This window comes from Macaca fascicularis, chromosome 12 (genome assembly GCF_037993035.2).
Source record: "Macaca fascicularis isolate 582-1 chromosome 12, T2T-MFA8v1.1".
Classification (NCBI taxonomy): Eukaryota; Metazoa; Chordata; class Mammalia; order Primates; family Cercopithecidae; genus Macaca; species Macaca fascicularis.
The window spans coordinates 110828309-110842698 of NC_088386.1; the positions used below are offsets into that span (position 1 = coordinate 110828309).

At 36.7% G+C, this 14390-nt stretch overlaps 1 protein-coding gene across 1 annotated transcript in view; it reads right to left on the reverse strand.

Moving 5' to 3' along the window:
* The window catches only part of ABCA12 (ATP binding cassette subfamily A member 12), a 213383-nt gene that overhangs the window by 12194 nt on the left and 186799 nt on the right, over positions 1 to 14390 (reverse strand). Inside the window, exons 42-49 of the mRNA XM_005574203.5 lie at positions 13669 to 13784; positions 12200 to 12359; positions 10845 to 11098; positions 7885 to 8089; positions 6096 to 6205; positions 5652 to 5793; positions 4473 to 4607; positions 2048 to 2151 (exon numbers count right to left, since the gene is read on the reverse strand). Coding sequence (XP_005574260.3) covers positions 2048 to 2151; positions 4473 to 4607; positions 5652 to 5793; positions 6096 to 6205; positions 7885 to 8089; positions 10845 to 11098; positions 12200 to 12359; positions 13669 to 13784 — 1226 coding nt within the window. The remainder of the gene's footprint in view (positions 1 to 2047; positions 2152 to 4472; positions 4608 to 5651; positions 5794 to 6095; positions 6206 to 7884; positions 8090 to 10844; positions 11099 to 12199; positions 12360 to 13668; positions 13785 to 14390) is intronic.

Consider the following 14390-nt stretch of genomic DNA (forward strand, 5'->3'; position numbering starts at 1 on the left):
AGACAAAGCAGGATCATATTAGCGTTCAGGACACAGAAAACTTGGGGTGAAGTTCATGAGCATAAGCATAATTGTTTCATTATGGCACTTGGAAATATTATTTTAGATTTTTTCTTTTTCTTTTTTTTTTTTTTTTTTTTTGAGATAGGGTGTCACTCTGTTGCCCAGGCTAGAGTGCAGTGACTTGAACATGGCTCACTGTAGCCTTGACCTCCTTTACTCCAGTAATTCTCCTGTCTCAGCTTCCTGGGACGACAGACATGCACCACCATGTCTGGCTAATAATTTTAATTTTTTTTTGTAGACATGGGGGTCTTGCCATGTTGCTCAGGCTGGGTCTTGAACTCCTGGGCTCAAGTGATCCTCCTGCCTCGGCCCCCCACAAAGTCCAGGGATTACAGGCATGAGCCACCGTACCTGGCCTAGTTTCTTGATTCTCTTTTAGTTTTTAGTTCTTTTAAAGGAGAACAAAAACCAACCTTTTAAAATACAAATTAAATGTCTTCAGATAGGGTTTATTACTGTTTCTTCTAAAACTCAAGACCTTCTCTCTCTCACCTGGAATACCCCCCAAATCAAACCTACGATTTCTTTCAAGCTTTGATTCAAGACCTACACTTCCTCAGAAATGTTTTCAAAATAACACTTTTTTCCATTATGCCACGTACCCCATATTCTGTTGGCTTTCCTATTTTTGGATTTATAACTAGTTAGCTTGTACTTGATTATACAGTCTCTAATTTCATGGTCTATGATAATTGGAGGTGATTTTAGGTATTACCCTGTCGACCTCATTTAATTGCCAATGGAAATTAAATGATTGGCTCCACTGTGCTGGGGCAAACTATGATATAAACAAGTCTCCCGATAATAAGCAAATCTAATACTTTTTCTCCTATGTGGCAATTATAATGCAAACATAAACTTAATACAAATTGTAAGACAAGGCCCTCCTCATAAGAGAGGCACGGATAAAATGATTTAGTGTCTCTTATACTTCGCTGATTGGAAGTGTCTGCTTCGTGGAGGAGAGGTATGTGAGCTGGTTCTGGAAGGACTGGTAAGATTAGAACTTGGAGAGATTTTGTGAAAAGACCACTTCAGGCCAGGTGTAGTGGCTTACGCCTGTAATCCCAGCATTTTGGGAGGCCAAGGTGGGTGGATCATTTGAGGTCAGGAGTTTGAGACCAGCCTGGCCAACATGCTGAAACCCTGCCTTTACTAAAAATACAAAAATTAGCTGGGCGTGGTGGTGGGTGCCTGTAGTCCCAGCTACTTGAGAGGCTGAGGCAGGAGAATTACTTGAACCCGGGAGGCGGAGGTTGCAGTGAGCAATTGTTGTGCCACTGCACTCCAGCCTGGGTGACAGAGTGAGACCCTCTCAAAAAAAAAAAAAAAAAAAAAAAATTCAAGTTGAAAGCACAGCCAAAGAAGGGGCTTGGAGATGGGAAAGGGTATGGAGATGGGAAGAATGTAGAACCAGGGGTCATTCAGATTGACTAATAGAAGACAGTGTTGCAGGGTAAAAAGACTGAGCATTTAGATAAGGCCATAGAATGGAGAGTCTTGCATGTTGAGCCTAAGGATTCTGAACTTTATTTGACAGGCAATAGAGAGCCACAGATGAGTTAAGAGGGCCATAAGTTATGAGAAATTCGATGTTGAAAAGATTGCTTAGACCTTAGACTCTGTCCCACCACAGGAACTATATTCTCACCATGAAACCTGCCTGACTTGCTCCTACTACTACAAACATAATATAGTTTGATTCAACTGTGGGCATTTGTCGTCTATATATGTGTGTGTGTGTGTGTGTGTGTGTGTGTATATAACATATATATAGGTAATCCTGTATAACACATATATACATATATGTATATATAACAGATGTACATATATTATACATATATGTTATATATAACACATATATAAATAATTATATATAAAAAATATATATAAATATATATATATGTTATACAGGATTACCTTTGCCCATCTGTCATCCTAAGATTGTGTGGATTCACTTTAAAGATTTCACTCAGTTTACCTGTGAGATGTGAGGATGACGGAACATTTGTTCTGTACTTCTTCTGAAATGATCTTCCAGAGGTGCCGTTTCGACTTCGGATCCATCCCAGAGCTTGGCTCATCCTTAATAGAAAGTTACAAGAAAAATTTATCAAATTAATTTTTGATGAAGTTCTTTTCATGAATTACTGCATTTCACTTCCCTAGAACAGAAACACTTTTCGAGGTCCTGTGACTAACTCGTTTTATACTTAATAGGCTTCTTTCTGCTGCTGTCAAAAAGCTCAAAATTAATCATTTAAAATTGTCAATCTGTTTTAAAAAGTGTCTCAGTTAAGTTGACACCCTGTTACTTTACATCCGTCTCTTATGTTTCTTTGGAAAAAAATTCCACTTCCATTACTGGCAAAGTAGAGTTCTTATATTTAATTCTACCTTGCCACATATATAAGCCACATCAACAAGATTACCACCTTGGTCCTGATAGCAGAATTGTGGCTATGAGTGATAATATGCTATGTGAAGCAGAAAGAACATAATTTGATATTTCAGTAAATTTGTTTGAGGTATATTTTTAGTTTTCTGTTATTAATTGAAATTTAACACCCCTTAGGAAATAAAAACAAGATTTGTAGAAATTGCCAAGTAGAAAGATATACATTGTTTTTCAAAGTAAATGATGTTATGAAAAATCATTCAGACATAAAATTAGAATATGTAGCAGTAGATCATCTAAACACACAATAACAGATTTTGACACATTATAGGTCAAGATTAGGTAAAAATTTAAAAAATATACTTGTAACAAAAAATATGTACATATGTACATAACTAGAGGCTTGTATTTACAGCATGGTGTTAAATCTAAAGAAAGGAATGGGTTATGTGGAAGCTAATACAGTTGAGTTCATAGAAGTAGAGAGGAGAATAATGGTTACTAGAGGCTGGAGGCATAGCAGGGAGAGGAGGATAGAGAGAGATTGGTTAATGAATACAAAATTACAGCTAGACAAGAGGAATAAGTTCTAGTGGTCTATAGCACTGTAGGGTTACTATAGTTAACAATAATTTATTGTATATTTTCAAATAGTTAGAAGAAAGGATTTTGAATGTTCCCAGCACAAGGAAATGATACATATTTGAGGTGATAGATAAGCCAATTACTCTGATTTGATCATTACATATTGTATACAGGAATCAAAATATAACACTATACTCCATAAATATGTATAAAATATGTGTCAAAATAGTAGTTAAATAATTTTTTAAAAAATAAAGAAATGAGTGTTAATTTGGGGAAACAAAGGATACATTGTCACTGCTCCTATTTTTGAAGAAGATAGCATATTTAGTAAATGCATGTAGAAGAAAACTTGGTATCTTTCATAGTCAATATTTCATTTTGGTTCATTAATACATAATGTTTACATTAAACATTTAACATTTTAAAGTACTTTACATTTGTTATTTCACAGAGGTGCCTAAGGATTGTTTTGTTCAATTTAAGGAACATTTACACAATAGAATTCCATGATAAGCATCGATTGGCAGAGATATAATGCATTATAAGCTTCTGGTATTATAGAAAGATGGGCTGTGCATCATTCTATCTGGCAGTTTAAATGATTTGATCCACTGTATGACTTAATCCCTGGAATAATGTGGTGACTTATAACTGTATTATGATTCCTTATAGTTAAGGCTCTTTCAAAGTTTGGAGGTCCTTGAATGAAGGGGATTTTCCAAAATAAGGGCAAGTATATTTCTCTGAAATAAATACCCTTTTACAAAGTTAGACTTGAGGTGCAAAACATTAACATTTCTACTATGTGTAATTTCTATTTCCAGGTGATCAATTAAATTCTCCGTCTCTTAAGAAAAATGTAAATGTGGAATGCATTTCTTCCCCATCCTACACCACCCCCCATTCAGATGAAATAGGATGGTATGCATCACATCCTAAGCTAGATAACTCATTTTTAAGCAACAAGGAAATAAAATTTAGTACAACACATTGTCCTAAAATGTGCCTGTCCTCCATAGTAGAAGCTGGAAAATATGAGTTTACCTACTCAGTTCGTAACAGAAAAAGAGAGATGATTTCTTCAATAGATGGGAATCAAATTCTACCATATTCCATAACTTACTTGAGTACCTTGAATTTGTTTCACTTCCCATTTCCATGCCAGTGTTTCCTCTGAAATGCACTAAGCCATTGCTTTCAGATAAAACATTTTCGAGGGCATATTGTTGTGGTAACAAATTATTTGCTGATATAAACTCCTTTATTGAGATAGTGTACATAAAGTGCTTTGTACAATAGCTAACACATAGTGAGACCTCCATAAATGTTGACTGCAATCATGATGATGAAATGTTAACACTTACAATCAGATACGCTGTTCTAATTATGGAGTGGCCTTTTAAAATAATGATTCTCTTACCAGCAGTAGAATGGAAGGTTTCCCTATCAAAGCTAGTGCAGTGGATAATTTTCTTTTTGTGCCATAACTGCACATGGAGGTAGCTCTGTCCTTGAAGGGTATCAGGTGAAGTCTCCTAAGGAGTTTATGAACAGTCTGTGGGCAATAAAAAAGGAGTTAGGTTGACCTTCCTGTGCCAAAACCCTTAAAGCACTAAATAGAAAAAAAGATGCTCATGAAAAGAAAATTTCATCATGCAGAATATATCTGGGGAGAAAAAATGCAAACACTTAAATTCAACTAGATTTTATTTTTATTTTCAAAGAATCACTTTAAGATTAATAGTTTATTTGAAGAGATTCTTTGGAGGTTCATTTTCGGATGGGATTCCCTCCCCCATCAAATGTGTGTGTGTGTTTACAATTGCAGATTGAACTTTTTGCTGCATTACCACAAGATTCTCTAGTAAGGCTTAATAGAGCTAAAACAGAATTCACAAGGCAGGGTTCTCACTGACTGTTATCGCTGCTTCCTCTTTCTTCTTACTGAGGGGTGAGTTGTCATAAAGGCTTTCAGTCTATTTAAAACTGACCTAGTATCAAAACGTTAGCACATTAGGAATCATGGGTTCTTGTAGTTATTTCTGTAGTTAAATAGTCCTGGCAAATAATGAAATCCTGGTTGAACTTAAACAACAGATCCTCAGGATTGCAAAAGTAGAAGAAACTGCCCTAAGTGTTAGCCATCTCATTAAAATGGCAAATAGTTGCAGTGAGATATAAAGCCATAGAATAAAAACCAAAGTGGAAACTAATCTATTTTACTTGGGCGTTTTGCCGTTAACTCTTTGTGTCAGTGCTCATCCAAACACTACAAGATGTACAGGCATCACCAGCCAATGCTCAGCCCACAGCCTAACGCAAGTGTGATCCTCTGTTTAATAGTTCTTAAAAGGGTAACTGAACAAACACAGGCCAAGGAGCTTCTACACCTAATTTCATAGGTGCATATATAATACACATGACCAAACTAAGAGGGACTCGCTGCCATTGCCACTGCCAGAAGGAAAATGACATAGTTTTCCAGGTGGTTTTGTGGGGAAATGGTGGGGCGGGGGGATAGTGGGGTGCGGTGGGGCAGGGGACAGCAGCAGAAACAATAATGGTTTCAAATTATGTAGTTTTTCACACTTGTACTCACTTCTTTAATATCCTTTTCTGGAATTCCATGTACCCTGGCATAGAAATACAAATGTTCTTCCACAGTTACCAGGTCATCTAACGCATCTTCCTGAGGACAGTAGCCAACTAATGAGCTGTGAGAATCAACGTGACCCAGAGATCTGAATTGAGAGAATAAAAAACACAGATGAATTTCAAAGGATTTATCCCTCCTGGTTCCCAAATGCTGGGAAGGTAGCTCTATTTTGGTCATGGTGGTCAATGACTTTGATAAAAAGGGATAAAATAATCCCACTATCAGATTCACATTTAAAGGTTTAAACATTTCCACCCACCTTAATAGCTTTGTTCTCCCCTAAGGATTGAATACTGTAACCACAAAATAACATTAAATGTTCATTGCAATTATTTTTCTCATTGAAGTACTTTGTACTCGGTAAATTGAAGCATTAGTTTTTCATACCCAGTCTTATTTCTGATCAGAATGTTTCCACTTGAAGGAATGATGTCTCCGGTCAGCATCTTGAATATAGTGGTCTTTCCTGCTCCATTCACTCCAAGAAGGCCAAAACACTGGTTTCAGGGAGAAAAAGAAGATGTAAACCTTAATCCAAACCAATGACATACTGCTTTTGTATCTCTCCCTCTTCTCCCTGGGTGAAAAATTACCAAGATAAATAAATCACTGGAATTATTCATGGGTAGTATAGTGCTCTTGATAAAACTTCCTCTTTTAAAACAAATAGATACTATGTATTCTTTTTCCTTTAACCATCTGAACATGTGTGTATACACACACACACACACACACACACACAGAGGACCTATTTTAGATATTATGTTATATCATCCCTCTATGTGACATAATAAAATACCCCACAAATAAGATCTGCTAACCCAACAAAGTAATTATATTTATAGATTTCACATTATTCACACAAAATCACAACTTTACTGAATACGCTATTGAGGCAATAGTTTCTTTGTACTGTCAAATAAATTTGATGCGTGTAGTTTGCAGCTCTGCTTGGAAAACTAAGTGGCACAGCCATATTTGCTTTCTCTTTTCAATGCTGCTTTAATATTGCTTCTGTGAGAAGGGCAAGAATATAAATAAATAGATGCAGTCCTAGGACCTCACTTCCGAAAACGTATGTCTTTATGATGTTTTTTGAGGAGGACTGGAAATGAAAGGGTGAAGACAGCACCTTGAACAGGCTTCCTGACCAAAGTCTACCCCAGAGCAAGTAGACAGTAGTTTAGGAAGGGGCTCAGGACTTGCTGTGTGGTAGGACTTGTTGAATTCCCTCTGCCAAGCGGGAAGACTCATAGGGTAAATAATATTAACTTTGGCACCAACCTAATACCTGGACATATGTAAATTACATACACAGTCAGCCCTCCTTATCCCTGGGTTTCTAACCTTTAGATCCAACCAACTATGGATTGAAAATATTCAGTGGGGAACAAAGCATCTGTACTGAACGTGTACAGAGTTCCTGTGTTCTTATTCCCTAAACAATACACTATAACTACTATTTACATAGTATTTACATTGCATTGGGTATTGTAAGTAATCTAGAGATTACTTAAAGTATACAGTGGGATGTGCATAGATTATATGCAGTACTACATTATTTTATATCAGGGACTTGAACATCTGTGGATTTCTGTGGATTTTGATATCCTTGGGGGTCCTGGAACCAATCTCCCATGGATATGGAGGGATGACTCTATATGTGTATACATATACATATATATGTGTATGTGTATATATGTGTGTGTGTGTATCTATATGCATGTGTGTATTTTTTCCCATGGAAATATTCAGATTAACTTTTATATTTCTAGAAAAACATTATGGAAAAATAATTAAGATTTTTTTTCTTTCTTTTTTTGAGGCAGAATCACTCTGTCACCCAAGCTGGAGTGCAGTGGTACAATCTCAGCTCACTGCAGCCTCCACCTCCCAGGTTCAAGTGATTCTCGTACCTCAGCCTCCCGAGTAGCTAGAACTACAGACGTGCGCCACCATGCCTAGCTAATTTTTATATTTTTAGTAGAGACGTGGTTTTACCACATTGGCCAGGCTGATCTCAAATTCCTGACCTCAAGTGATCTGCCCACCTTGGCCTCCCAAAGCGCTGAGATTATAGGCATGAGCCACTGTGCCTGGCCAATAATTAAGATTTTAATTTGTCACACAGTATGCCAATGAAAAGGACAATTAGAAACAAAACACAGTTTCTTACCTCTCCAGCAGGTATCCCAATGCTGATGTTGTTTACAGCTATAATCTTTTTGTGGATAAGTTGGTAGGTCTTTGTGAGACGATAAAGTTGGACCAGGTCAAATTCAGCCGCACCACTCTCAACTCTTAATCTCTCAGCCCGCACATCTTCATCCTCATCTATTGTCTCCCTTACATGTGAAGAATTAAATTTTCTGAAGAAAAGCCTAAAAATGGACCCAGTGATTTTACATCAATGATTTTGAAATGACATTATTCAATTTTGACATGTTTTGATGGGTTTTCATGTTGCTAACAGTGTACTAGTTATCATTAGACTTCTTTTACATTTGTAATGAATTATGCTACTCAGATAACCTAAGAAATCTGTATAGACCCTCTTCACTGTATTCACCATGATATTTGTGAAACAGCTTTTGTTCTCCATGCCTTAAATGTTTACAGATCCACTGTTAAGATTTATAATTCTAATTTCAGTAATAAGGAAGTGTTTGAAGGTTAGTTCCTAAGAGAGGGAGTAAGGAACTCCAGAATCGTTAGGAAAACTCATCATCTACAAACCTAAGACCAATGATCACCTTTAAAAAAAAAAATCCTTTCAGCCAGGTGCAGTGGCTCACCCCTATAATCGCAGCACTTTGAGAGGCTGAGGCAGGCGGATCACCTGAGGTCAGAAGTTCAAGACCAGCCTGGCCAACCTGTCAAAACTCTGTCTCTACTAAAAATACAAAAATTACACAGGCATGGTGGTGCACGCCTGTAGTCCCAGCTGCTTGGAAGGCTGAGGCAGGAGAATTGCTTGAACGCGGGAGGCAGAGGTTGCAGTGAGCCAAGATCACACTACTGCACTCTAGCCTGGGCAGCAGAGCAAGACTCCGTCTCAAAAAAAATTTTTTTCAATTAAATTTAAAAAGCGTCTCTACTTTTTATTTTTTAATTTTAGAAACAGCATAAGATCTGCCCTTTTAACAAAATTTTAAGTGCACAATACAGTATTGTTAACTATAGGCACAATATTGTACAGCAGATATATCTACTTTTATAATCATCAATAATATGAATGCTATCATTATTCTGTACTTGTTTTACTATTAATGTCTCACCTAGGATTTAGCCAATATTTTAAGGTTATCAGCCCTCCAAACTCATTAAGTCCCAAACCCACCTTGATATCTTGGCTAACAAATACCAAAAAAAAAATAAAAAATAAATAAATTAATTAAAGAAATCAATCCAGGTTTTCTTCCCAATGTCCCAGTTTCTTCTGAAGAGATCCCCAAAGACCCCAACCGTAATGTTTCTTCTAATCTTCCTTATTCCAAAATCATGTAGTCAGTCTCCAAATACTGGAAAGGCCTTTTTTGTTGTTGTTGTTTTTTTTTTTGAGACGGAGTCTGGCTCTGCCGCCTAGGCTGGAGTGCAGTGGCGCCATCTCAGCTCACTGCAACCTCTGCCTCCTGGGTTCAAGCGATTCTCGTGCCTGAACCTCCCCAGTAGCTAGGATTACAGGCACGCACCATCACGTCCAGCTAGTTCTTGTATTTTTAGTATAGATGGGGTTTCACCATGTTCGTCAGGCTGGTCTCGAACTCCTGACCTCAGGTGATCTGCCCGCCTTGGCCTCCCAAAGTGCTGGGATTACAGGCATGAGCCACCGCGCCTTATAACACCCTATCATGGATTATTTTCTGCCTAGTCCTATAGGCTTTTATCCTTCTCAGCTAGATTTCTCCAGGAGCTAAAACTGCTCCAGGGTCTCTAACTCTTCCATTCCAGTCTGCACTGCATCTACAAAATTACATTTCGTCAAGCACAACTTCCTCATGTTTTTCTCGTTCAAAAACTCTTAATGAATGTCCATTTGTTTGCTGAATAAAGCCCAAACCATATCTCTTTATCAAGCATTTAAGAGATTCCATAATCTCCCAACTGCATGTTAAACTGTAACTCCTACTTTTTTCTTACATTTATTCTATGTTCTAATTAAATTATAATACTTCTGTCTTAAATATGCTCTAATATATTTCTCTATCTCTGCTCTTTTATTTCCTCTCATTATTTACTTAAAATTTTATTTTTCAATAGATGATACATGTACATGTCATTAAAATTTAAATGGTACCGAAGAATATATAGTGAAAACTGGTCATCTTCAACCATGTATCTCTCTCATCAGGAGAGGCACTCACAATTAGAGATAGTCTATGGATATGTCTGCATAAATAATTCTTTTCTGTTTAACTTGAATGGCAATCTACTTTACACATAGTTCTGAACCTTGCATTTTTAAATTAGTAAATATTAAAGACACTTCCAAATGTTACATAGAGAACCATATCATTCTTTCTAATGGCTGCTTAATGTTCTATTAGTCCCTAAATGAAGGACGTTTATGCTGTTTCTATTCTTTTGCTATTGGAAATGGTTACTATGATGAATAACTTTAAACATACATAAGTCTGTATATCTGTGAGCATATATGTAAGCATTCCAGAAACGGAATTGCTGGGTCAATTGCATGTGTATTTCTTCTCATTTATGATGCTGTCTTCACTTTTTCTTAGTCTTCTTTTCCCAAACTCATTGCCAACATGCTCCACACTGAATCCTCTTTCCCCATTTCTGCCTAGAAAGTGTTTTCCATTTTCCCAAACTCAAAGACTACATCTTTTGTTTATGTACATATTTTCACTTCACCACTGTATCTTAATCTTTTTAAGGTTAACAACTGTGCTTATTTAATTTTATTCCCTCACTCAACAGCAATAGTTGCAGTCACATATTAAGATTTGATACCTATTTACTAGAATAAAATAGTGAATTATGCTAGAATTTTTTTAAAGTTTTTGAGCCAAACATTTCCATATTACCAATGGAAAAGCTTAGATTATTGACTTCTTTCTCAATAGCTTGAATTGAGTTCTGTTTTAGATGTCAAACGTATGCTTTCATTACATTTACCTGAGTTTCTTTATCAGGGATTCATTGATTAAGAGTCTCAAGAAAAAAAACATGGTGCCCTGAGAAACCAGAGCCACAAACATTGCACCTAGTTTATCCATCTCAAAGGTTTCATTTGGGTATTCCACTCCATATGCTTTTAAGAAGTCTAGGACCGACTGTTGTTGAGAAAGTTCAATCAAACCGTAGCCAAAACAGAATTGTGGGAAAATCAGGAAAATGCGCTTGAGGGTTTCAGAAATAAGTTCTAAAGTCTGAAATAAGAGAAATAAAAATAAAACTCAGTGTTAAGCTTCCAAAAAGCTGACAAAAATTTAAAAATAGATGTAGACAAATAGTGAAACCTAAAAAGCTTATCTAGATTGACAATTATTGCCCATGTAGGCTGAATTTGCATATAACTATTTAGTATAGTAAATCGTGGATGTTTATCACCAAAATACAAGCAGAAAATCATTATATGAGGCCACCTCTAATGTTGGACCTAATCCTGGAGGCAAAATTATTTCTAGACCTGCCTTTAATCCCAGGAATGTAGGGCTAGCCAGCGTGTTGGGGTCTGACACAGGGTATCGTTATGTGCCTGAGGGAGGGAGGTACTTGGTACAGTAAAGTTTTGGAACTCAAGATAATCCCTACTTGGAGAGTGACTAAAATGGTGAAATGAGGTAGAAGAAGAGCCAACATGTCTCCAAGAGGGGCAAATAGCTCCTTTTCACATTATTCACACGTGGGCCAACAACTTCCACTTCATGAATTTTCTTCCTTCTCCCAGAGTATGCTTGTCTAGTCCTCAGTTCACTTCATTTCCTCTCTATTCTTTTCTGTTCAATTGCCTGGCACTGTTAGTGCTTCTCTTCTCACTAATCGTAATTGTCAGCTCTGAATGGAAAGTGATGCTTACAATGAAGTAGTCTCCAATACATGATTGAAAGGGGATGAATTAAGTTTTTTCTCTATGAATGTTCAAATGAATCGAAGCTCATAGTCATATAACTAAGTCATTGTCCTTGTCACCACCATACCATAAGAATTTGTTAATGAGGAAGATGTTTAGCTGACCAATGGTTGCGATTTCTGTAGGGCCGCACAATACATCTGATTTCACCTCCATCACCCCATTCAAGCCCTATCAGGTGTCAATAGTTTTGACACTCAGTACATACAATGATAGGCATTAACTTAGATGAGGCCCAAAAAGGATTTTAAAAGCTGTAGTTTCTCCTCTCCCAAATTTAATAGAATCAAATGATATTCTTCTTTTTTATGCAGAATAAATAAAATCTTTCTATCTGGAACATGTTGAAGCTCTTGATAAATTCACTGAAATTTAGCAGACTAATAAGGGACCTTACCGGATCATTAGGCTTTTCCTTGGAAAGAAAGTATACCACTGACAGGGAAACAATGGAATTAATGCCAAAAAATAAGTTGACACAGACATAAGTGATGAAGGCCATTCCTGTTTCATGGAAGAGTCCAGCCAGCAAGTACATCCAAGAAAATGTTGCATACCTGCAGGTTAAAAACACGATGAAATAAAATTATGCCTTGGCCAGGCATGGTGGCTCACACCTGTAATACTAACGCTTTAGGAGGCTGAGGCAGGTGGATCACTTGAGCCCAGGAGTTTGAGACTAGCGTGAGCAACTTGGCAAAACCCTGTCTCCTACAGAAAAATACGAAAATCAGCCGGGCATCGTGGCATGCACCTGTAGTCCTGGTTATTTGGGAGGCTGAGGTGGGAGGCTCACCTAAGTCCGGGAGGTCAAACTGTGGTGAGCTGTGATCATGCCACTGCACTCCAGTCTGGGTGACAGAGTGAGATCCCGTCTCAAAAAAGAAATGCCTTAGTTATTCTATTTTACAAAAAATAACCATTTAAATGGGCTTCCAAAGTAAAAATAACCATTAGGGATGAGTTGTCAAGCCTTGTAACTAGATCTCTCTTTCATTCCTTTTTGATAAAAAAATCCAAAGAGTGTTTTTAAAAAACAGAAAAAAGCCTCTTTTAAGAAACCTTGAGTAGTTCTACATCATTAAAACTACAAATTAATCTCTCCTGAATATGGTATTATCCCGCCTAGGCAAGCCTTTTTGGTTGCTCAGAAATATGAGTTTAATCAGTATAAATCTTATAATTTAAAGTTGAGGAAAAGTAATGACACGGTTCAAGTCTAGCTGAGCAGAAAGAGCATGCTTAGAAGCTGGCTAGCCTGTTTTGAGCAAAACCTTGAGCAATTTGGGGGGCAATTAAATAGATCTAGAGACAGAGTTTCTGCATCAGCTACAATTGCTAATTAAGGGTTACTACCATGTATTCAGGGCAGAAAGATTTGTTATGCTAAGCATTGATTATATGAGCCTGTATTACCTATATTAGCTTACTATAGAAACAATATTATGTGTGTCCTTAGACATCTATAAAAAGATAAATATAAATAAATATACATGAATATATATGCACTTTATAATGCTATGTATACTCATATAGTCAATACATAAATTTATACATGTATACATATTTTCTAGTCATTCTAAAGCTTTCATTTTATGTAAATGAGATCACATATGTAAATTAGAAAGCATGACACTTGGCACCCAATAAATGCTTATTAATTTCAGGTATTACTATTAATAACATTAATTTTCAAAAGTATACTTTACAGTCTATGGACTAGCAAGTGCAATGTATTGTTAGTCTCACTCATGTCAAATGAAACCCCAAGACAATTGTAATTTAGCTAATGAGATTTAGTCCTATTTGTATCTAGGGGCATTTAATTCTATTAATTCTTCTTTCATTGCTTAATCAGCAGCTTACCCAAACAGGAGAAGTAGAAGAGATACGGCGCCTAGGTTGTTTTCACTGTAGAATGCAGGTAACTTGAAAATCGCAATGATACCAATTGAAAATGCTACAGGCACCAAGTAGAAAACCTATGGAAATATTTAAAATAATGTTTAATATGTGACAAGCATTTTTCAAAAAAAAATCAATAACCCATCTAGTTTAAAACTCCAACAAGTTGACCTAGAAAAATTTGAAGAAATGAATTCTTATTTATGTTCCCATTGCTTGTAACATTCAACTTATTTTACATTGATTTCACTTTAGAATTTGTCTCCTGCAATATGAGGTTAAGCCAATCTCCATCTTTAACAGATATACAAGGAGTCCCTGGTGTTCCTGCCTTAGGCTTTGAGACTTGGGATGGTTCAGTGACAGAGGTTCAGTGAGAAAGATAAGACAGCCAGGTATCTTGGTATTACATTCAGTCCTCAAAGTATTGATTTCATTTTGAATCCTGGAACTCTCTCAGATGGTTGATTTCTGAAGCTTGGTTATCAGTGTGAACCACTCTGTGCAAAGCAGCAGGGCATCGGGTCCCACATATCCTCGTAATCACAGGTATATGAACAAAGAGCTTAGCATTTTGTTGACAAGTAGAAATATTAAATGCTGAGGAGTTTGCTGGAAGATGGACACAATGAAGGTGGTGGCAATTTAATTGGCAGGTCGGGGAGGAATCTCCTAAATTGGAA